The following is a 24,328-nucleotide window of genomic DNA, read 5'->3' as shown; positions in this document are numbered from 1 at the left end:
CAGTTCAGCAGTTCACTGATTGACCCTTAGATCTTTTCTTTTTTTTTTTCTCCCCTCCACATTTCTTTGTTTATACCAAATTCACTACCAAGATTTTTTCCCCCTGTCTTTTTTCCCCAGATTCACAAGCCACAGCAGTTCCAAATTCCTTGGCTCGGCTCTTTTTCAAAGCCACATTTTAAAAAACAAGCTGATCACACCACGCACTCGTGAAATCACGCTAGGGAAGCGAAAGGCAGAAGGAAAACATGAAAAAAAAAGAAAATGGGAGGCTTTAGTGGGATTTTTCCTCCTCTTGTATTAACAGGAAGGCATAACTGCAGCCTTGTCCACACTTGAGCCCGACTTGTCTCTGCCTACTGTGTGGAGTCAAAGTGACGAGCCGGCTGCAGGAGGCCAGAGCCAAAACGACTCTGTGGGATCGGAGCCTGACCTCAAGAGAAGATAGTTGGAAGTGACAGCAGCAGTTAGCAATCAGTGGATCTCATTTTCCCTACCCCCTACCCCCTACCCCCATCGACCCCCCCACCCCCCCCTTCATGCCCTGGACCCCGTGTCTGGGCCTCTGGTCCTGGGGGAAAGAGGCAGAGAGGCAGGCTGCTGTGCTAGGCTGGCAGCAGGAACAGAGGAGCTCTTTATAGTAGAGTTCTGGTGATTTAAATCATATGGCATAGCCTGGAATCACTGTAGAAGTCTGGAAGCTCTTCAAAACTGCAGGAACAAGAGCTCTCTCTCTTTTTCTCGCTCTCTTCGCCCCCCCCAACTCCCTCGCTCCCTCCCGCTCTTCCCTGTTATAACTTTTTCCAAACTTCTTTCTTATTTTCTTTTCCCCTCGCCCAGGCCCAGTTTTTCTGGCTTTTCCTCTCACAGCTCACTCATTCTTTTTCCCTCACGTCTTTATCTGTTTTGGTTCTCGCCGTCTTCCGCGCTTCCTCCTTCCTTCCCATTCTCTCATACCTGTTGGGATGAAGTTTGCACATCCTTCCTTCATTATAACTGTGTAAACTATTCTCGGTCCCAGAACATAGACGGACGAGAGTTGATGTGAGGTGAATTGTGTTTCGTGGAGTCCACAGAGGACCTCGGCACAAACCGCTGGTTTTATTTTCATGTCAGAAACACTTACCCCTCTGGTTTTGTGTGGTGAAACATTTGAGTTTGAAAAATTAACAATTTTCTCTCCCTTCTCCTTCTCAGAAAAAGGGATCTGATGAATGTTCTAAAGCGGATTTGACCTTCCCTCAATAAAACCCGAAGTCCCGTCATCGCTCATCAGTTCCCCCCCTCCTGACGGTCTTCAAGAGGCCACGGATTTCAACATCTCCACCAGGATTTCCCCGGTGTTTTGAAAGACGTCACATTCGCACCGCGGCCTGCTGCGTACCCCTTGGTGCTCTGTCGCCATGGCTACCAACAGGGAACAGCAGGTGGGTCACATGACCGGCTTCCCACCTGCTGTCTACCCCTTCGCCTTCAACTCCATGAGAAGCCACTCCCCCTTCGACCTGCTGGCCAACACCAGCCTGTTTGGGAGATTTGGTGCTGACCTGCCCAAAGAGATGGCCGCTCTCTGTGAGTAGTTTCCATCACGGTTCGACTGTTTCCTGTGTCTCGTATGTCTTTTTCCATTTCAACACAAACTACACACATGGCCCACACCGTCATTTTCATTCGGGTTACATTAAACAATTTGGGCTTGCACTGGAAAGAGGAGAATACAACAATTTAAATTGCACTTCATTATGGGTAATTTTGTGGAAACGGAAAACTTTAGGCTCTGTTTGTGATATAGGACGAGTGGTAAGTAAAGAGGGAAAAAAATCCCCCAAAGAAACTATGAAGTAAAAGCCCACTTTCATCAATGCAATGATTACTTTGCTGCTGTGGTTTCCTTATAGATGCTTGTAGATGGTGTGGTTGTGACCACAAAGTGCACTGGTGTCTCTCACTCTGTGTGTGTGTGTGTGTGTGTGTGTGTGTGTGTGTGTGTGTGTGTGTGTGTGTGTGTGTGTGTGTGTGTGTCCGTGTGTGTGTGTGTGTGTGTGTGTGTGTGTGTGTGTGTGTGTTGGTGTGGGTGTGGGTGCATGTGTGTACGTGCGTGGATCTCTCACAGAGCTTTTGTGAGGCCAGGAACCCACAAGTCTGCAATTAGAGACAAAACAACATTCTTTCAGTGTGAGGTGACGAGAGTGAAGAGCATCAACAAACATAACAAAAAATGTTTTTACTTATTTGTTGAATGAATATACTACGTGTAGTAAGGAGGGAAAGGTGAGCTGAAGCTGAGGGCAGCATTCAAACCCCTAATATGCTCCTGTAGTTTATGACTTGTCATTTTCGATTCGACCACAGGGGGCACTGTTGTATTCTGAAGTGCAAGGGTGGGATGATGTATAGAGCAAAGAGCACAAAGAGGAACTTGTTGACAATCCAGTGTGTTTTTCTGTCATGGAAAAACTGGGCAGATTACACAAACACTGCCGACATAAATGTCTTATTGTCGAAAACACCTTTTTAATCAGCATTAGGATTGATGGACAGGAAGTGTTAAAAAAACCACTGTGGCATAATTAACCGCAGAAGATGAAAAATAGATAGAGAGAGAGAAAAGAGAGATAAAGGTAAGCAGGAGAAACCTTATCCGGTCCCAGCGCTAAGGGGTCGGCAGGTGGTGGTGAGTGGTAGGTGGTGGAGGGACTAATAATAATGGGTGTGGGTGGCAACAGCTGAGTGCAGAGCCTGAGAGACCCCCCCCCCCCTCGCCCCCAGCCTGTGTGTGCAGTCCCCCTCTCTCCCCCCACCACCGCAGCATGCCTGAGCACCTCTCCAGCCTTTCAGCTGTCAATCACTACCTCGCCCCCCCACCACCCCCCTCCTGACACCCAGTCTTCTCAACCCCACGCTCAACCCCCCCTTTTTTTTGCTGCTGCTGCCCACCTAATCCTAAAGGTATTTTCGCAGAACCAGAGAGAGAGAGAGAGAGAGAGAGAGCGAGTGAGAGAGAGAGAGAGAGAGAGCACCTGGGGGTAATGTGGTGGAATCCAAGTACACACCCTGCTAGGAAAACACACACATGCAAACATACCACCAGAGACACTCTTCCCACACTTTCTGTCTCTCTCTCACACACACAAACACACACTTACACAAACACACACACACACGCACGCACGCACGCACAGAGTTTCTTTCATCGAAAAACGAGAAACATACTCCTGACGCAGAGCGAAATCCCACAGCACTGACAGATGGATCCTTTTTGGTTTTTACACTGGCATGAGTTGAGACAAAAGTATCTGAAAGCATAAACAGACACAGGCAACCACATGCACTGGGACTTCATACATGGCTGCTTGTACTGACACATCCACACTGGCAGCAGTGTCGTTCGCGGGGTTAAAGATGGCACTTATTTGGTCTAAGGTCTGTGTCAGAGCCCAAACAAGGTCGGGGTCAAAGATTAAGTCGGGATCATCGTGACAATTCACTTCAACTCGGCTTTATGTGAAGAGAATGACCCTTTTATACAATTTGAATGTCAATATTAGCGTGTTCCTGTCTTTCAAATCAAAGTCTGTGTTGGACTGCTCTTTAACATTGTTAGTATTAGAATCATGATTATTATGGATTTGATTAGGGCAGACTCAAATGAGCAACAAATTAAAAAATAATTATTTTTATTTAAATAAAGGCTTCAACTTTTATTTGCCTTATCAAAGAATAGCTTGCCTAGGTCAGCAGAAAATACTAATTCTCTTGACTTTTTCATTTAAAAAAAATATTTTAAACCAATGTATTTTATAGCCTTTTCTGACTTTTAACAATTAACCATTTAAAACTTTTGGTGTTGATTGAGTTACACTCTGTATCAGTTTAAGGTTTTGCCTTGGTGGAAAACTCCCAGCTGTCAGCATCGCCTTTTAAAACATCCTTCTGGTGTATCCCCTGACAAGGAATGTTACAAGTCATTTTACTGACAGCGGTCTCAATCCCCACTCTCTTAAATGTGAGCGAGGAAGACAAAAGGCCTTGGTTTAGACATTCCCCAGGCCCTGTTTTTCTTCTTCTACTTCTTCTCCAGGAGTTGGCTTAACAGGCCGGCTCATTGTTGTCAGGGCTGTCTGTAGGCCAGACTGAAAAAATACCTTCCACATAAAGGGAGTAGCACTGTGGACATTTCTCTCTGTGTGTGTGCGTGCTTGTGTGTGCAGTAAATAGCTCCGTGTTGATGCACGGCGTCAGAGCTTAGTGTGTAATTGTTGTTAGAAAGGTAGTCCGGGTGACACCTACCTTTGTTGGGTGTGCACGTTGTGCCGACAGGTTGGCGCACCTCTTGTGGCGACGCTCTGTTTTGGCACCAGAGTGTCTTTGGAAATACCTGTTTTGCACAGAGGTGGGAAGAGACAGGAAAGGGGAGGGATGGGGTATAGGCGGACTGTGTTTGCACATGTAGAGATAGTTGACTTTGCTCAGCTCTTAATGCAAAGGAAGCAAGTGGACCTGGAAATCCTTAGCGCTTCACTTCAACTTTTAAACCATGTGTGAATGAGGTTCACTGACCATGTGGGTGTGCTGCAAGACACTCATCCCCACCACCCATATCTTTATGAAGGCGCAGTGGCGTTAGTTCATCCATGAGAGGCTCCGACGGCTCTCTGTGCAGCGTGGAGTGGAGGCCGTTATCAGTTGATCCCTGTCATTATGGGAGTCCTTCAAACAAACAGTTGGAAGCCCATTAAGGCCACTTACTATGTGATAACATCGCCACTGAGCCCTGAAACACCTCTCTAAGCTTTCACCGATCAGGGCCGGAGCCCTGGCCCCAAACCCAGCCACAGGGATGTTTTGAAAAGCTGGTAGGTCATTTCCTTCAGCCCACATGGCTCGGACCAAAACGTGAAGTCCTTTTACTGCACTCGGACTTTCCATTCAAACTATAATTTCTAGCTTCACGCCGAGTTATGGAAAGCGAGCGCTCATGAGGGGCTCAGCTGTGAGAGGCTGAGCTGCATCACAGTGAGATGAAATTAAAAGCATTGTATTAATAGAATGGAATGAATAGCATGTTGAAACTTGTGCAAAAGCTGTCGGAGTCTGCTCACTTGTGCCTCTGGTGGAGACAAAGTGAAAAGTTGTTTGTGTAAAGTTTGTAATGGATCTTTATGCAATACACACACATAAAGAGCAGCATATTGCCTGCCATGCATGTACACATGCATCCATGTGTGCACAGTTGCACACACACTCACGCATACACCCGGACACACACATACACAAACCATTAAATAGGAGAGGCTGTGAAAAGGAGCAAAATGTCCCAGCAGAAAAAAAATATCCTCATGCAGAGTGATATAATTAAAAACACTCATTGCATTCTTATACTCTCTCACACACACACACACACACGCACGCACACAAACACACACACACACACACACACACACATAAGGAGGTCATGTTGGCTTTGGGAGCTTGGGGAGTTGCGTAAAGGAGCCATTTTGGTGGGAAATGTGGTATGAGAGGGAATGTAAAAGCGAACATTTAAATGGTGGAGAGGGACAGCAGGGAAGGATGTCGACTCACAGAGTGAAGCCGGCTGCACTGAAGGCGAAGCTGAGCACAAACAGCGCATTGTGCCGCCTGATTTATTTTCAAAAAGGTTGAAGTGCTGGGTTTCAGCCTATCCTGGATGGAGGTCTGTAGGTATGTGGTTGACGCTGTGGGTTTGGATTTGTCTGGGTGCATATGTGTGTGTGCTCATGTGGGCATACTGTATATTTGAGTGAAGGCAGGGAGGGAGACGAAAGAGAAAGTAAGCTTTGTATGGATATGAAAATGATGAGCTCAGCCCCGCTACCCCTCACTTCCCTCAAGGCACAAGGTTCCCGATAGACACAGAAAGACAAAAACTCTCATCACAGTGTTGTTCTTCTCTCACTGTTTGCTCCTGTGTGAGTGTTCACTGAAGGGTTTCCTTTTGAGAGCAAAGCGGAGCCATCGTTGACCTCCGCCAATCTTAGTGGCATTTACCGATCATTGTCAGATTCATTGGTTGTGCTGACAAAATGGGCCGAGCCCAGAGTGACACATTACAAATGATTTCACAGTATTTTAGATAGAAATCTTCAAGAATGACAGATTAACTCGAGATTTACAATTGTTGTTGGCAACATGTGCAATCCAGGGTCAATTTATTACAAATGCCTTCATCGCATACAGTTGATAATCATTTAAAGGATTTAAATAGGAAGTTTCCATATAGTGAAAGGGATTCGTAATTTGGTAGTGATGTACAATGTGTATTTTGATAGGTATCAATACTATTATCACTGATCTGAGGTTTTAGATCATCCTTCCATTCTGTGCAAAGAAAACATTGTATCAAAATCCTTTCAGAAATCTGTCTCGGCTCACTTCTGGATCGGTTCCGTTTCCAATTATGAAAGAAAGTCCTTCATTAAATTATGAAGCATCCAGGTATAAAACTAAATCAGTGCTAGTATTAGATTTGACCCTGACATCAAATGTTATGAATGCTGAACTTTCATCAGAAAAACAGCAGCATCATAGAGCCATCTGCTTTTGCTGGCATCTCTGCCGCTATCACCATGTTCTACATAGCAAATTAGCAATGCTAGGACTGCACCACTTGTGTGTAGTTGTGTGTGATGGCAACTTGTGTGGCGCTGTTTGGCTGCGTCCTTGATCCATCAGTGTGACTGGAGCCTCCTCTGCTTTAATAAACAGCTCTGCATGGCCTGACATCCCTGCTTTCATCTCCCTGGGCAACCACAAGCCTCAAGATGACAGGCGCTCTAGCCCTTTCAATTTTTTGGAAATCGATTCCCCTCACATCGCTGGCTATGATTCAATAGATGAGGGGGAGGTGATGGACAGTAAGGTCCACTTTGTTTTTCCAGACAAATTTAACCTCCCACAGAAGATGTTCTTGTGAGTGATAGTGAGTGGAATATCTTCCCCCCGGATGATATCCCCCTAAACCCTCTCGGCTTGCCTCTTAAATTCCCTCTCTCTCCTCTTTGGATTACCTTTGGTTATCCTTCTCCGCAAGTTGGAGCCAATTTGCCGTAAGTGCTGGAAACCTGCTGCATCTTTGCGTGTATTTGTATTCGACTGTGTATGCGTGCTAGCTTGCGCCTGCTGTACGGAAACTCGGCAAAGGTTGCGCGTAACGGAGAGGCCACTCAGTGCAGCTCCGACATGACGACAGATGAAGATAAAGAGGTTACTATTAAAAATGGACGGTGTCTGTTTTCAGAAGGGCCTTTGTGGGCACGTGCAAGACCAAGAGCGTGCAATGGCGAGAAGGGAGAGACGGGCCCTCAGAAGGCGTGGGAGGGCACACAGGCACATGACAGAACAAGATGGGGGTTTCTTATGTTTGGAGCAACAATTAAGAGATCTGTCTTTCTTTTTTTCTCTCACAGAACATGTGTAGCAAAATGTCATGACAGAGCAGTTAGAGGGAGAGAGAAAAAGGACCAGAGTCAAAGAGACTTTGCTGAAAGATGGCCAAGACTGATAGTGCTCTGAAAAGTAGCTCTGTTAGGCCGTCGCTGGGACCAGCGTGTGAACGGAGGCGAAGATGGCCGCTCCCTCTCTCATAAGTCATACCTCTCTATCCCCACATCCTTCCCCTCCGTGACACACCAGGTATCTTCCGGAGATATATAGTGAGTGAGCGATGTGAATGAGTTGATAAGAGTTCATGTCGTGTCAGAGCTGAACATGTGTAAAACCTTCGGCTGGTGGAGCGGTTGATGGATGTGATGAGGAGGAACGCCAGGATTGTGCTCTGTTTCCACTGAGAAACATAAAAACACACCATCGCTTAAATACAATATATACTTTTTAAATTAGTAACTAAAAAGGACAAAAATGCACAGATTCTGTTTGTTATCTCATTCAGCAAGCAACTTTGATTGTGTGTGTGTGTGTGTGTGTGTGTGTGTGTGTGTGTGTGTGTGTGTGTGTGTGTGTGTGTGTGTGTGTGTGTGTGTGTGTGTGTGTGTGTGTGTGTGTGTGTGTGTGTGTGTGCGTGCGTGCGTGCGTGTGTGTGTGTTTGTGTGAGAATAGGTATCACTCATGTTGTGAGGACCAAAATGTGTCTTACTTAAGTCCCCATTACGAAAATCATAACATTTTAAAGTGAAGAGATGTAAATAAAAATAAGGGCAAGTGGGTTAGGCAACTAACTATGGTTAAGGTTAGAGAAAGTCTTCAGGAAAACAATCAAAGTCAATGTAATGTCCCCTGAAGTCACAGTGCAAAGTGTGTGAGTGCGCGTGTGTGTGCACACTCTGTGTAACCTGAATCTGGCTGTAGTGGGAGGCCGCTGTGGACTAGTGTTCAGTATCTCTATCATCACCGGCAATCTGTTTCAGCATGTCCACACACTGCACACATGCTCACATCAGCAATGGAAAAGCTCGACATTCCTTTCAAACTCACCATGCTGCGTTTAGTGCAGAGGCATTTAAAAACAAGCCGCCTTTATTGCCTTACACACCACCGTGTTGTTGACTGCTTGCCTGGAACCTGAATGACTGTATACAGAGGAAGTGGCAACAATGTGGAGTTTACGTCATATCTGTAATTGGCATCTGAGTGTCAGACAGTAGTAAAGCCAGATTTTCCTATAGGCTGTAGCCCATGTGGCGCTATAAGCAGGGTCCCTCAGAGAAAGAGGTGAAACATCAAAGATGTCAAATCCTTTCACCGAGGGGAATTTTTAAACATTTTCAATATGTGCTAAAATGTGTGCTGCGTAGTTAAACGTGATTGAAAGCAGCAGACACACAAAATGACCAGCGAGTTGGCAGCCACTGAAAATGAAACATTTCCAAAACCAGAAACAAAAGCAGAGAACTTTGTCAACTAAAACAAATCATGCAGTCGGGGAAAAATGGCCATGGGGAACTTGATGAAATGAGGGGAAGAGTATTTGCAGAAACAGAGGGGAGAAAGAAAAAAAAAAGGAATGGAGGAGAGCGATGCAGAGCCAGAGAGTGAGGGAGAGAAGGAAGGAGGGCAGAATGAGTTTGGGGGGAAAGTTAGTGGCCCAGTGGGGGTTTCTTCCAGAGTTCAACCTCTCTGGCTGGGGAAGGAAGGGGAGGAGGGAGGGGAGGTAGGGACCGGCCTGGGTCAGCAGAAGTATGGAGTATGTGTAGATTAGATGTCTAAACTCACTCTGCGAAGCCTCTGAAGTGCTGGAAGACTTGGCTCATAATGCTGTTATGTGCCAATACGATGAGAACACAGGGTTAGTGGTCTGAATTATAGTCCCGAACACGGTAAAAAAAGGAAAGGATCGAGTCAGATATGGCTCCATAAATCTGCAAGAATAGAAAAAGAAAAGGTTACAAGTGTGAGCGCATGATATTATTAATCGACGGGGTTGCAGCTCGCTGGCCCAGAGAGCAGGCCTGGCATACAACGCCGATGTTACATAGAACATTTGAACACCATGGGGATTAGCCAGCTTTTCGTTTCCAGGATGCTGCATGAAACCAGCAGTGAGAGAAAGAGAGAGAAAAAAGACAGGAAGGAGACGATAGACGAGTGTGAGAAGAATGCTTGTGGGTCATAACATTTTTTGACTTGGGGCATTGATGATTTCATCTGTAATGCATCCAGATCGGGACATTTTGTTCAGTGGGTGGAGAGGTAGAAGAAGGACAAACTGTCAGCGGGGGGCATTGTTCATCGATAACAGTTTCCTCTATTTTTTGGGCTAGGGTTAGCCGTCATAAAGCTCCCCTCTTTTATGACCTGACAACTGTACGAAGAAACACTTAAAAACCACTGATGTCGTTTGCTGCTCGATGCAACAAAAGAGCTGTTAAATGTGTGTGTCTGTTTGTGTGTATATATGCGAGGCCTGTCGGCCCACATGTGTGCGTGCCAGCTTGAGAAAACAAACAAGACGTCTCTGAACTGGAGGAACGGCTTTTAGGTCAATAAACATTTTTAATCAAAATCACTCGGAAATGGGCCCAAACGTGAAAGCATGGTTTGTTTCATGAGACAGGAAAAAGAGTGAAGTGTGAGACAGGGGAGGGAGGGAGGGAGGGAGGGAAGGAGGGAGGGAGGGCACTGTGTGTTTATGGAGAGCGTAGCCAGCAGCACAGATTGACAGGAAATGGTGTCTTTTTTGCCTGCTGGGCCATACCACTTGTACCGATCTGACAGGGGGAGATGAATGTGCGAGGACCACAGGCTGAAGCCATTCTATTATCATATATCTCCCATTGTATCAGGCTGTTTGCTTAAGCCCGGCCTGAGTCTATCCGTCTGCTGAGCAACAGTTAGGGCCAGTGACAGGCTGTTTCATTGACCGCAGACCGCCTATTGATTGGCTCTGATTTAACATCACTGTGAAGGAGTGCTTGCGTTTTAAATTGGATTTTCTTTTCTTAGAACAACCTGCGTTAAAGAAGACCAATCCAGAATTAGCTTGACTTTCTCATGATCGTTCAGGTGGCCGGGGGGGCTTTCACAAATGTTGTTTTCATGCCCGCACAACTTCGCCACATCTGCATCCGTGCACGCCTTTGAGAGGTCGCTCAGAGATAAATCACAAACAAGGTCAAGTGAACCTGTGAGAAGTGTGTCCAGCACATGGTGTGTTTGTATATTGGGGGGCATTTGTCTGTGTAAATGCACTGCGGGGATTGAGCAAGGCAGCCCTCATTCATCACTGTTAAAGCACTTCCAGAGGGAGAGACACAGAGGAGAACTGCCCATCCTCTGTTAGCTCGCACAGACAAGAGAGGAGGGAGGGATTTATCCTGGCATCTGGTTTCTGGGTTCAACCACAGCACAATGTTCTCCCTCTCCCTCTCCCTCACTCTGTGTCTCTGGCTCTCTTCCTCTCTCACACACACATACACACGCGGCCAGTGGCTGGACTTTAATATGGTTATGATTAGAGACGGGGGGCTCAGAGAAGGGAGGGGAGGGGGTGGAGGTTGGGGCTCATATTCACTGCAGGGGAACTGGGGGAGGTGCGACGTAAAGACAGACAGGGAAGGGGACCAGATCTGAATGGGAAGCATGGAAGGGGGTGGGGGGGGGGGGGGGGGGTTGTTTTTGTTTGCGTTCGGGGTTGAAATATGAAGCACAAGAGCAGCCCCCCAAAAAAAGGCAAGAGAAGAATGGGAATAAAAGTTTTGTCCTCTAACCAGATCAGCTCTCTGGCCAGTGCAGTCTCTGCTGGACGGCCCCCTCTCCTCCCTCTCCCTCCTACCTCCCCCCTCCTACTGGGTTCCTCTAGCCCTCCCTCTCTGGCATTCTCTCTCTCTCTCCCTCTCACTCTGTGTCTCTCCACCCCCTCTCAGAGCGTCATGCAGAGGCTGTTGGTTTGCTCCGCCGTGTCTGGGGCTCAGCGAGAGCTGTGAGAGGCTGTTATTTAGGTCTGTTACAGCAGACAGGGAGCAGCTCACCCGAGGGCAGGGGGAGAGCAGCGAGTCAGAGTCACGCTCAGCTCAGCCAGCCAGGCAGGACCCAGATCTGCATTCCAGCTGAGAGGCGGAAAGGGGAAACTCCAGCATTGGCAGAAAAGGACAGACAGAGACAGAGGGGGAGAGAGTGACAGTGAGAGATAAGTGAAGGCAGCAGATCCAGCGAGCTGTTGCTGCTGTTTGTTGTTGTCACTGGCTCGGAGAGTGACGTGAGCGGGGGGGAGCAGGGCAGGATACAGGCAGCACTGAGAGCTCATAGTGATTTTTTTCTTTTTCGCTGTGGGTGGGGGGGTGCCATGTTTGACTGTATGGAGGCTCTGGGAATGGGCCCCCGTCAGCTCTATGATGTCACCAGCCGCGGTGCGTGCATGCTACGGAAGGCGAGCCCCTTCTTTGCAGGCCTGGACCCCTTTGCTTGGACAGGCAGTGCCAGCATTCAGTGTAAGTGGCATCCTGTTTGTATTTCTTGTATGACACAACCATGTCTCTCTCTCTCTCTCTCTCTCTCTCTCTCTCTCTCTCTCTCTCTCTCTCTCTCTCTCTCTCTCTCTCTCTCTCTCTCTCTCTTTCTCTCTCTCTCTCTCTCTCTCTCGCGCGCGCGCTCTCTGTCCCTCTGTCTCCCTCTCTCTCTCTCTCTCTCTCTCATGTTACTGCCTTGTTTACCCCTCAGGGCTTGGCTAAGGGGGCTGCTGTCAGGGGCTACAGAGCAACACAGGAAAAGACTGGGACAGACAGTCTCCTCTCCTCTCCTCCTCTCCTCCTCTCTTCCTCTCTTCCTCTCCTCCTCTCCTCCTCTCCTCTCGCCCATAGCCAGTTTGAGCTGCTCAGCCATCTGAAAGAAACTCCCTGCTATGATATGATATGGCCTGTGTGTTTGTGTACTTGTGTGTGCCTGCATGTGTGTGTATGTCCGTGTTTGACTTGTGACTTCAGGTCCATGGAGTTAAGTTTCAGCGACAGTGATGTGTTTCACATGAAATAATAATGAGCGTGGCCTGTTTAATATTACAGATGTTCAAAGTTTGGTGCAGTCCTCATAGGTCGGAGGTTTGTTTATGCTTCTGGATACTCGATGGATAATGATATTCCTCTAGAGCCAAGCAGCCATGAATTAATAAGTAGATGAATTATCGAATGGATAAATGGAGGAATAAATTAGAGATGTGGAATGTCTTAAGAAAGCCAACGGTTATTCTGGCCAGCTTTCATTTTGCTCTTTTTCTCTGTCAGCCTCTCATTCAGCAGGCCTGTCTCTGGACAGACAATATTGGGGTCCATTTCCATACACTTCCAGGGGGCCGCTACGGCTGTGAGACAGCGTGTGAGAGTGGAAAAGGAGTGGGGGTGTGTATACATAGTATGGTGGGAGAAGCCAAGCCAGATATGAAAGATGAAAAACAATCGGAAATAAAAAATGGAGCAGTGGGATAAACAGCCTCACTGGGTTCTTGTTACAAGAAGCTTTTTGACTCTTTTTCTGTTTTGGATATTTCTGTTTGTTCACCCTCCTTCTTTTTGTTCCTTTTTACTGCCTCTCGAGGGGAGTCATCTGTCTTCATTAATCGTGAAGACACCAGCATTTCAGTGGCTGTCATGCACACTGGCCGAGCTTTAATGAAGACAGATGCCCTGTCAGTGGAGGCCGAGGCCAGGGGGGACTCCAGCCAGCCCAGCCTACTCTGCTTAGCTAGGGGAGCCCTGATGATAACAAGATGAGATTTGTTTATTTAATCAATCAGGCCTCTATGGCCTCTCCTTTTAACCCATTCACACACATGCATACGTTTAAAAATTGGGCCTCTATATAGCAGAAGTAGTACATTTTTCTTTTGGGTCTTTGTTCCAGGAAAATCAAAGAGATAAAAAGTCCTGAGAAGCTGCCCCCGAGGGTCTGAGAGTTGAGTCTAACAGAGCGGAGCAAAGTGGAGGCCGGTGTGGTGTACTGTTTCAAGCCCTCTGTGTCCAGTAACCTTTGTAAACAAGGCTGCCCTATCCCCACACGGCGAGCCATAATGCCTCTCTTTGCTGAAGCAGTTGCCCCTCATTGTCCTCATCAATGAGGCTGATGAATTGATGTTTGAGTCTGATATCTCATTAAGCCAGCCCAGCTGCACAACAGAGGGACCTGTCTGGCTCCTCATGCCACACTCACACAAGCAGGCACACGGCACACCAGAATAGCCACTGGGCTTTTGTGAAGAGTAACCTGGCCCTGGCTGGAGACTCACCACTTAATTACTGTGGTCAAACTCTGTTTTCTGTTCTGTTTACATAAAGACAAAGAAAACAAACAGGAATTGAAAGAAAGTCAAATGTAGGCTTTCAAAAAAAAAAATTCTTGATAAAAGATTTGTTCACGTATAAATGAGTATTTACTGTTCACGTCAGCAAATCTCCTGCGCTGATAAGTGTCACTGTTGTTGGCCGCTGGCCGGGGACTTGGTCAGTTTTCCTGTGTTTTTGTTCCCCAGCAGGAGACCTCAATGTCAGAGGTTAGTCAGAGGCTACGGCCTGGCCAATGTCGGATCCACACCATGTGTGGCGGCCTTGTCAGGACGCTGAAAAGGAGACCCTTTCAACCAGCTTGGCTTGTGTAATGCTCTTAAGTGCCTTATGCCACGGAGCTGGTACTACATCTGAGCTGCCCTGGACGTAAGGATAATGGACACTGATTTAGTCATACGTCAATGAGAACTGAATTAGTCAACTGCCAGGGAAGCCATTTGAGAGAGCCTATGCAGACCAATCCCCTCTCTGTCAATGCTCATTTGCTTAGAAGAATGAGGCAATTACACTTAGCAGTTCTCCAGGGTCAGAAGAAGGGGAAGTGTGTTTTTCTCACCAAAATACACCCGCGGTAGCTCGATCTCTTCGGCCACAGTTTTGCAATAAATTGTGCCGCTCTGAAGTGATACATACAAGTCACCGCCGAGGCAGTGACGAATCACTTGAGTAATCCCTCGCTATACGTGTGCAATCACAAACACGCCTCTTTGTTTTCTCTTAATGTGCTGCTCAAATGTGAATTGAGGGGCTAATTGAAATGGGGGTGTAGCTCGGCAGCAGTGGCAGAGAAATAAGAGCTTCCTGTTACCGCTGGCACATTCTGGCCCCGATCATTTTCGCCCTGATAGAAGTCGGCAGTTATTTCATTATAATTACAAAAGATTCAATTAAAAGATTAGAATGCCTGAGGGGGCCGGACGGGGGGGAAATAGATAGTGGTATCTTGGTGAGTGGGGTGGCGTAAGAGAGTGTGAATGAAGGAGACTTATAATTCCACAGCTGCCGCTCTAATGAGGACTTGTCATTGCTGTTATATATACAGAAACCTTGTTGATCCTTTCGAGATAATGTCAAATGAACGCGCTGAAGTTAAAAGGCTTAAGTAGTCAGTTGGGCCAAGGTCACTGAGTCGTAATTGATATGGCCGTGGGGGAGAAAAACCTTCACTTGTCTCTGAAAACAATTATGCCGATGCAACTTAACTGGCTGTTTGAAGTAGAACAGTTCAGAGTGAAAACACGGAAGCACGAGATTCAATCAGTTTTGCTCTGTAATTTGGGACAGTTATCAAAAGATGCGTCCTGTTTTGGAGAGAGCAGGTTGTACACTCAGAGGGAAATGTATGTTCTGGGCATTCACTCCAACATTGAGCTTTTCTCTGCCGTAGATAGACATATAAGAAGATAACAAATGATAATATAGTAAAAGACAGTTGTAAATACATAAAAAACCCTAAAAAACACAAGGTGTCTTCCTTACTATTGTAGAGTGCCTTGAGATAATGTATATGAATTTATGTACATGTATATAAATTGAACTGAATAATAAATTATAGATGCATATTGTAATTATATTTGTATATAGCCATGTCTAATTAACAATTTATAAACACTGCAAGAGTGCATATAAAGGCTAAACAAAAAGGGACCAAATCAAAGTGCTACCATATAGCATATAACACCAAATGCTACATCGATGCATTGAATCTGAAACTATATCAGTAAATGGAATTGTTAAATCTGATTATATCTGTATAATAGTGTAATATTTGCTGAATTGAATTACATTTCAACATGGAGCCTGGAGCTGTTTTCAGTAGGAGAAGTGCTTGTGTTGCAGTATCACACCACCTTGCTAACAGATCTGTCTCAGCTCTGCAGTAATAGCTGAGCCCATTAATAGGCAACGCTGCCTATAAATAAACAGATTAAATCCCTGCAGTTGCTTTACGTTGGATTCTTTTACACAAGCTCCCTTTCATGTGTGGCGTGGGTGTCAGCCTCATAGCTTGTGTGTGTGGAGTCTGTATGTGAACTCCTATATGTCAGTATGTCCAGTGTTTACGTGTGTGTTTGTCCAGTGATGGGCACCAATGGGCTGCTGTGTCAAATACAGACCCAGACAATGTGCCAGGCTGGATTCCTCAGGCTTGTGTTGGAATCCCCGCTCTGCTAAAATAGCAGTTTATAGCCCCTGAGCAGCGTCAGTCACACCGCTGTAAATAAAACTCAGCGAGCATCGTGTGGAAGCTGAATCTTTCACCTCGCAGCGGCTGTTTGCTCTTTTTTCAGCCCAATTTCACAAGAGGGCTAACTGTGAAACATAAAGAGGAATCCCTTTCAGCTGAAACACTGTGGAGCACAGCATGACCGAGCGGGCTCATAACCGAGAATAAAATCTTGAAGTTCGTAAGTTCTTTCACAATAGCTTGCTGGTCACAGAGGTTGTGTGGCTGCCCACCCTCACACCTTTTGTCTGGCTGCTGCTATAGTAGCTGTTTACTGAGAACAGCTCTTCGCCTGCCAGGGACATGTTCCCTCGTACAAAGGCGTGGGCAACTGGCAAGCCATGTGTGTGCATATGAGTGTACCTTGGCATTTAATTGTGTGCACCTGCTGTCCTTGTGCATGTAATGTTGAGAGCTTATTTCACTGTTGAGCATGCACTGTACTGATGCACATGTGCCTCTTGTGTACAGTATATGTAGGAGTATGTGTATGTCAGCCTGGAGCCATGTGTGAGCCGGGTGTGAAGAGAGCAGTTCTGTTACCACCATGTTATTGACTGACGGCTTGGCTCGAGCGTTGCTAGGGGCTCGGTGTTATGAGGAGTGGAGGGCGCCCGGGCTGGCCACGCCGGTACGAGGAGCCCAGACGGGCCCGGCTGTCCTGCCTCCGTGCATGTGTGAATGGGCTGTGTTTACGCAGCAGACTGTGTTTGGCAGGGAGCGGTGGGCGGCTGGTGTAGTACAGCTATTATCCGGGCTCAGGGGTGGAGAGTGATGGGAGAAGAGTCGGCCGAGGGAGGGAGGAGGGCAGTGAGGCCCGCTGGCGTTGTTTTCACTCGGACATGAGTCAAAGTCTGCCAACGTGCTGTAACCGCCATGACCGCTCCTCTGGACATCGCCCGTGAACTCAGTTGTATATACTTACATTAGTTCATTTGTTGCATGTATGTCCACTTCGGGGTTTGTCTGTCTTTAATTTTTGCCTCTGTGTTCGCTGAGAGGGAACAGGTGTGTGAAACCTGACATGCCTGTAATTTAGCGCCGAGGCGACAGGAAGAATCAGAATGTCAGTGGAGAACTTTACAGAGGCTGCTCTGTGGATGTGTGTGTGTGCTTCTTCCACGTTTTAATATGTGCATCAGGTCAAATCAGGTTAAAGGAGGAAACAGGAAAATCTGTTCACATCTTGAAAACATTACACATCAGTATGCAGTTTTTGTCTCCAGCCCACTGTCCTATTTCTAAACCAAAACTCAGACCATAGAGGTTTTTTTTCTTTTACTGCTCATGTCTGAGTTTTGCACATGCAGTCTTCTGTACAGCTGTGCTTTTTAGAGCTGTTGACTTTGGAGACAAGGATGCACAGTTACAGTAATGATCTTTCCTTTCAGCCCACTGCATTGCTGTCACAGTGATTAATTCCCTTTGACATATTTAAAATCCCTGTTACAAACCTGCGTAAGTGGAAACGCGGTCGCGGAAACCAGGTTTCTCCCATCAGACTTTCATTCTCTAAATATGTTTTTTCCTATCCTTCCTCTTTTTAAACAAAGAACAGACAATAACCCAGTTACTGAGGCTGTTGAAAATACACCGTTTCAGTATATTTCAGTCCCTGCCGTAGACGTCATGCTCTGAATCGGACACAAAAAAGTGCATTCCTACTCACACACATGACATGCACTCCTGAGCGGACATGCATGGACACACAGTGAATATGTCCATGTCCTTCATTGTAGCGTGACCTCTGACTGAATGAGAGCCGTGGCTGGAGTCCTCCTGTCAGTGGGCCTGGATTTATCAGCTCCTGCTCCGCTGTCTGCTTGTGCACCTCACATGTGCCAGAAAACACGGAGAGAGACGCAGCCAGACAGACAGACAGACAGCCAGTTAGACAGTAAGCGATCCAGCAAAGGAGTTAGGGGCTGCTCGGGATGATTTATGCCTCGTTCAGGAATGCCGGATGAGTTCAGGGTACACTGCTGTTATGGGAACTGACTGAATGGGCACTGCTTGCTTCCACAGTTATATATCCGACTCGCTGAATGGATGGTGACAGTCAAAATGTTGAGATGTGACCTTATTCCCCCACATTAATCTTTTGTGGAAACCTTCACAAATCAAGAAGCAGATACAGAAGGAAATGATTCACCATGGGGCTTCCGTCTGAATATCTCATTGATCTGATGGCCTCCGCCCCGGCAGAGTTGGGCAACATGTTGACGGTTGGTTGTCAAGCAAAAGTGAAAAACTCTCATATGCATCATTGCTCTACCAAACCACTCAAAGCAGAAGTTTCTCAGAGTGCCTTTATGTTTGATATGACGCCTGACATACAAGTGTTGGTGCCAGTGCAAGGGGACTTTGTGCCACAGTCATTTGGGGCTGACTGTTGATCTATCCTCACGCCCAGTTTCAGTGTCTTTTGTGTCTTTTAAAGTCCTTCTCATGAACATCTGTTCAAGTGCATAGACAAGAAATGCAAATCTGGACTGTGTAAAATCAGAAGAGATATCAGGATTTCATGTGGGCAGATGTTTGAGCTTTGTCATTTATGTCAAGAGATATTGAACTGTCCACTCCTACTTGTGGGTGTGCTTGTTCCTTCCAATCAGATTACCAATTTGCATCTGCATCATTCGGTCCGCGGTGCTTCCCCAATGAGCTGGAGTGAATACTACTGTTGTTGTTTACATTATCCTCCTTTCCCCCTCACTTCCTCTGACAGAGCCAGGCTGCAGCCACGGCCGGGCTACTTCTACTTTTGTAGGTTTCTATTGTTACGGGGAGGAAGCAATAGCAATTGAACGAGCGCTAGTGGCCTTGCCAGAGACAGACAGGTGAGAGCCAGGGCTACAGATGGTGAGAGGAAGTCTGGGAGGACGAGAAACAACCCGAGGATCAAAGACTTGAGATTTCCCTCGATGACTCTCCTCTCCGCTCTTCTCTCCTCACCTCGGCTGTCTGCCTGTCTCCACCGTCTGTCTGCTTCCTGGCCTGCCTGTGAGTTGTCCTGTCTCCTTGACATGATCAATGGCCCAGGCCGGCGCTGGGTTGCCAGGTTTGGGTTCACTCTCCAGTCACCGAGGGAGAGCTGTGCTCCTCTCTGTCTTCTGGTGGGCAGATGAAGAGTCAGCTGGAGCTCACCGCGGGGATGAGTGGGCACATTCTTTCCACAGATCTGCACTTGACTCTTTTTTTTTCCAGTATCAGCCCTGAAAGACCAATTACTAAAATCATAATTGCAATTATATTTCCTTTCATTCCCCCTCTCTGTTTAACACCTCCTTCCTCAGGTTGTGTACAAGGGTGTTCAAAGGGTCCTTTTTTTCTGGCGGCAGGCAGCTTGGTGGGCAAGTTTGTTCTTTTTGAAGCCAACTTGTGTTTCTTGACAGGGTTTGGTGGTGCAGGAAAAAGGGGGGGGGGGTGCTTGCTGCCAAATGTTCACTTGGCCGACTCCATCAAGCAAATATCAAAAGGCCCTTTATGAGGTGCTGTAAAGAAGAAAGGGTGTTTTGAAAGCGCGACCAGACTGCAAGGGTAATTCCACTTTTTAAAATGTGCCCTGAGGATACCGGCTTATCACCTGCTGCCTTTCCTGCGCTATACTCTACTTGTATGCTTTCTTTGGGGGAGCTATGGGTAGAGGAGTGTGAAGTGTGTGTGTGTGTATATTGGCAGTCGGGGTTTGTGTGCCATGTCACACTGAGTCACCCACAAAAGTGTTTTCCGTGGCGTCCAGAGCCAAACCACTACTCTGCATATGTCTGGTGGCAGACCGTAAGTGCGCATTGTGTGCATTCACACGTGTGTTGGCCTTCCTCTGTGCATCAAGACTTTCTGCTGATTCTGACAGAAGGGTGTAAGTTCCTGGAGGGTGAGGGTGAGTGTGTGGGTGAGTGTGTGTGTGTGTGTCTGGCTTCTCACTCTTTCTGTTTACACCAGTCAAACCTGGTCACCAACCCAGTTTGATCATAGACCTTGTTTCAAAAACAGCACAGTGGGGCCCCTTTGCAGGTGTGTGTGTGTGTGTGTGTGTGTGTGTGTGTGTGTGTGTGTGTGTGTGTGTGTGTGTGTGTGTGTGTGTGTGTGTGTGTGTGTGTGTGTGTGTGTGTGTGTGTGTGTGTGTGTGTGTGTGTGTGTGTGTGTGTGTGTGTGTGTGTGTGTGTGTGTGTGTGTCTCTGTTGGAGCCCAGGTAATGAGGTTTCTGACAACTGTTGAAAAGCGTTGCCACTGCTCAGCACCTTTTAATGAAGGTGTCCCCCCGCCCCCTCCATGTAAACACACACACACACACACATTTTCCTTCTCAATTGTGGGGCAGGTTACATTGTGAGCCCTTGTGTAACTCACACAATAGAGACTTGATAGACCTCCCACTTAAAAGCTTGCAGGTGACTCAACCGTGTGCAACAGTGCTTTAAAAGAGCGGCATTATTATTCGACCTGTGGGAAAGGTGTAGCAGTGAGGTAGGTAGGGAGGGAGAGAGAGAGAGAGAGAGAGAGAGAGAGGGGTGGCTACAAAAGACAGTGACGGAGATCCTCCGGAAAGACTGGTACTGTGAGAAGAGGAAGGAAACCGGCCTGTTGTGGTGGACCTTGAAGCAGAAGCCTCAGAGAGATGGCAGGAAGACGTGGGCAGAGAAGCATAGAGCAGGAGAGTGAAACATACTGGCACCACTGACAAGGGCGTGGTACTTTCTTTTCCTCTTTCACGAATCTCCGCTCTTCATGGAAACCTTTTTGGTGTGCCGATGGTCACTCAGTCAGAGAGGGGTAGAGGGCCAAGGGCACCCTTAGAGGCCCCTCCTAGTGTGCCAGCGAGTCTTCCAGCCCACTGTTCGCCATCCCCTCTCAATCTGCTCCCCTTCTGCCACTGCTGTCTGCCTAGCCCCCCGCCCCTCTCTTCACAGCGAGCCCTACTGTGTGCCCCTCTCTCACACTCCGCCTCCAAAGTCTCACTCACTCTTTTACTGCTCAGTGAATTCGACAAGAACACGCAAGATTTGCAGGCTGTTCAGAGAAGTGGAGACAAAGGCCCCACTTGCCCGTGCACGCAGTCGGAACATGAACACAAAAGCCAAATCATGAGCGCTCACACAAACACACTGTAGAATATTTTCATGTAGAGTTGCATTTGAAACTCAAACAGAGGCTGCAGGGGGGGGCGAGTCACGTGCACATAAATGCCTACAAATATGTCACTTGCTTATGTACATGCACTGTGCACATGTACACTGTCCTCACACAGACACAGCCTGTGCACTTGCTCTCACATGCCGGGACTAGAGCAGTGTCCCACTGAAGATTGAATCACTTCGACGAGTCACGTAGACAAAATCTGCAGGCCTATTGTGAAAGAATACTTGTTACCCTGCCAGAACGTCATATGCTGCTCACTTAAAAGGAGTGTGTCGCAACACAAAACACGCACCACGTACAGTCATGCCTTTGGCTCACACACAGGCGCCCCTCCCATTGTCTTTTTTCTTCTTCTCTTTTTTTTTCCTCTTTTCTTCTTGTCCTGATCGTTTCTGTTTGACCCAAAGGGACATCGATTGGCCCGCTTGACTTAACCTAGAATTTAATGTAATTGACCTAGTTGAAGTCACCTCCTGTTGAACGGCTATTTTTGTCATGTGCAGTTTCACAATCTAATGAGGTTGTGGAGAAGGATGTGCCGCACATCCAGCTCAGGCTGAAGCACTTTAGTGTAATGTGGGGTGGGGGTGGGGGGTTAGTTTGTGTGTGTTCACTAGTTTGGAGCTGCTGAATATTATCCTCCTGTGTGTGTAGTTTGTAGACAGAGAATAGTATCTGTGTGTGTGTGACCAGGGGATTAGGCCTGGTAAGTGCAGCCGGGCCACTTGTGCACAGAGAGCATTGAGAGAGGGGATTAGGGAGTAAACTGATACTTAGCAGGAAGCGAACAGTGGCCACTGATAACTCAACTATCCCTCCTTCTTGCCCCTCTCATCCTCTTCTCCTCCCCCAACACCAACAACCACCCACCTATCCCGCTCCTCTCATCTCGACCGTCCGTCATCAGCTCACAGTCCTCGGCCCGGACGGATTGTCATGCAAATGGTGCCCCAGGCCTCGGAGCACTGATAAGGAGGGCCTCTCATTTCACAGGGCTTTGTTTTCTAAACAGTGATGAGCTGAGTTGAGGAGACTGGGGAAAGGGGCTCAGGGCGGCCGCCTGAATGGGCTCTCTCACTGTGGCGCCCTGGGGTAAGTGGTGTGGGGGATCTGGATGGAGTGGGCTGAATGAGGCGAGATCTTGGAGGCGGGCGCAGGAGTCATGTTCCCTGGCAGCAACCAGGTTTGACGTGTTGATGGAGCCTGATGTGTTTTCTCTCCCACCGTAGTCTTGAGTTTTCTCCAGGACGGCCTTTCTCCTCTTGGCTCGCCGTCTTCCCCCATTAAGAAGATGTCAGTCAGTGTTCGTTACTTGACGCCGCGTATGGTTTGTCCTTTTCTAAAGGCTTGTCAGCACTCGGTCTGGAGCCTCATTTGCCGTTGTTATTATTGCATAAACACAGAAGTTCATGGCACGTTCAGAGGGTTTCTGCTCTCCCACTGACCCTGCTGTTTTGCTGCTTTCTGGCCAAAGAGATACTGAGCCGCTGTAGAAACATTCAGCCGGCGTAACTTCAGGTTTAGGATTGATTTGCGCATTTGGCTTCGGGATTGGCTCTTAAAAATAATGGAAACCATCTTGGCCTCCAGCAGCGTAAAGGCTTTCAAAAGAAAAATTTGATTGGATTCTGAATAGTCAAATATAAAATGCATATGAAAACCAGATGTTTGAGCAGCAGGCAACAAATGAAAAATGTCATGACATACTGTATTTCTGTTACTATCATTAATGAGATAGTAGCCGGCCAGTCACCGCAGCTGGAGCAGAAGTGATGGTGATGATCAGCTTGGTCTTGAACAAGACCTGCACTCAGGGGCAACTGTGTCCTCTCCTCCCCCTTTCCCCCCTCTGCCCCTTTCTCTGCTTTTTATCAAATTCCTCTTTTTATGCCCCCTTTTTTCTTCTTTTTGAAGTCTCCCCTCTCTTGTAAAAAGCCAAGCTGGTGGTGTCTGCCTCGGCCTTGGGTGTGAGAAAGGGGAGGAGGGGAGGCTGTAGGTTAAGTTTAGGCTAGCCCTCTGTGCTTTCCATTGAAGGTGCTGGGGGGAGGCGGGGGTAGTAAAAGTTAGAATTTTAGAGCCTCCCTGTTTTTCATTTTATGATTGGCTTTTTTTTACGGGCTGGAGCTACAGCTGGTGGTGTGAATAGCTGCCCAAGGTGACCGAGTCCCAATAAAGTGTAGGCCAGCCGGGCTGGGGCCTCCAGACCAGCCATGGGACCGCCTTTATAGGCTGCCTTACGAGCAGAGCCCTCTATTAAAACCTGGCAGGGCTGCACTGAGGAATTTAGGGCCAGGAAACAAGAGAAAAATAGGGTTTGTGTGTCAGGGGGTGGCGGGGACGCAGAGTTTGGGGGGGGGGGGTTGAAGTTTGAGGGGTGACCAAGGGTGAGAGTTGAAAGAAGTGCTGTTGGGTAAGGGATGGGGGGGGGGCGGCAACATGTGTGTCCGTGAGCTTGTGCAGGCTAACATGTGTGACGAGGGTCTGGTCCTATGTGTGCGCAGCGGCTTATGTTTCTCTGGGGAAGTATGGAATCCATACGCTGCACACTTGAACTTCCAACACTAGCTATAAGGGTCCCATTTTAATGCTCCATAGAAAGTATGTGACTGGAGGTATAGTGCTGATGTCACAGTTGGGTTCTAGTTAGAAAAATAGTAACAGAGCTTTACACCGGCTTTGCACGCATGTGAGTGTTCGACAAGTGTCGGCTCTGTGCGTGCAAGATGTCATCGTGAACTGTTGTCGGGTGGTGGAATGAGGAAGAGCCAGATTTGGCACTTGGCTGCTACGGCTCACTCTTGTTACCTACCTGGCCTTATCAGAGAAGCTGTCAGTCAGGGGCCCTTTTGGTTTGTGCTGTAGAAATTCTTTGTCTCTGCCGTCAGACAGTCAACCAAACATCTTCCATAACATGTATCTGGGTGTTGTCACTCGGTAATAAGCGCCTGGAAATTAAAAATGTTGCCTGAACTTTGTTACCGAGCTCCTCATATGTCCCAGAGAGACACAAGCAACAAAAGAAAGGTGATCATGTGTCTGAATGCACCTCCAGGGGACATGAATCCCGACTCAACGTAACCGTTATTCAGTGTCTCCTACTTTCCTTGCAAAACAAATGGACATGAAACACAGTCAGCTGTCATATCATGTTTGAATGCCGTCAAACACACTGAACAACCCACATCTGCTA

General features: G+C 47.4%; 1 protein-coding gene across 3 annotated transcripts in view; it reads left to right on the top strand.

Annotated features, from left to right (window-relative positions):
• The window catches only part of rarga (retinoic acid receptor gamma a), a 42,235-nt gene that overhangs the window by 11,608 nt on the left and 6,299 nt on the right, over positions 1-24,328 (top strand). For 2 of the 3 annotated variants that reach the window (XM_053424570.1, XM_053424569.1), the window contains exon 2: positions 1,198-1,572. In XM_053424570.1, the coding sequence (XP_053280545.1) occupies positions 1,404-1,572 (169 nt within the window). In that variant the 5' untranslated portion in view covers positions 1,198-1,403. Of the gene's footprint in view, positions 1-1,197; positions 1,573-11,316; positions 11,925-24,328 lie in introns of those variants that run through there. The other variant, XM_053424571.1, reaches the window with a different exon arrangement.

This window comes from Pleuronectes platessa, chromosome 6 (assembly GCF_947347685.1).
Source record: "Pleuronectes platessa chromosome 6, fPlePla1.1, whole genome shotgun sequence".
Classification (NCBI taxonomy): domain Eukaryota; kingdom Metazoa; phylum Chordata; class Actinopteri; order Pleuronectiformes; family Pleuronectidae; genus Pleuronectes; species Pleuronectes platessa.
This window is presented reverse-complemented; position numbering and strand designations above follow the sequence as displayed.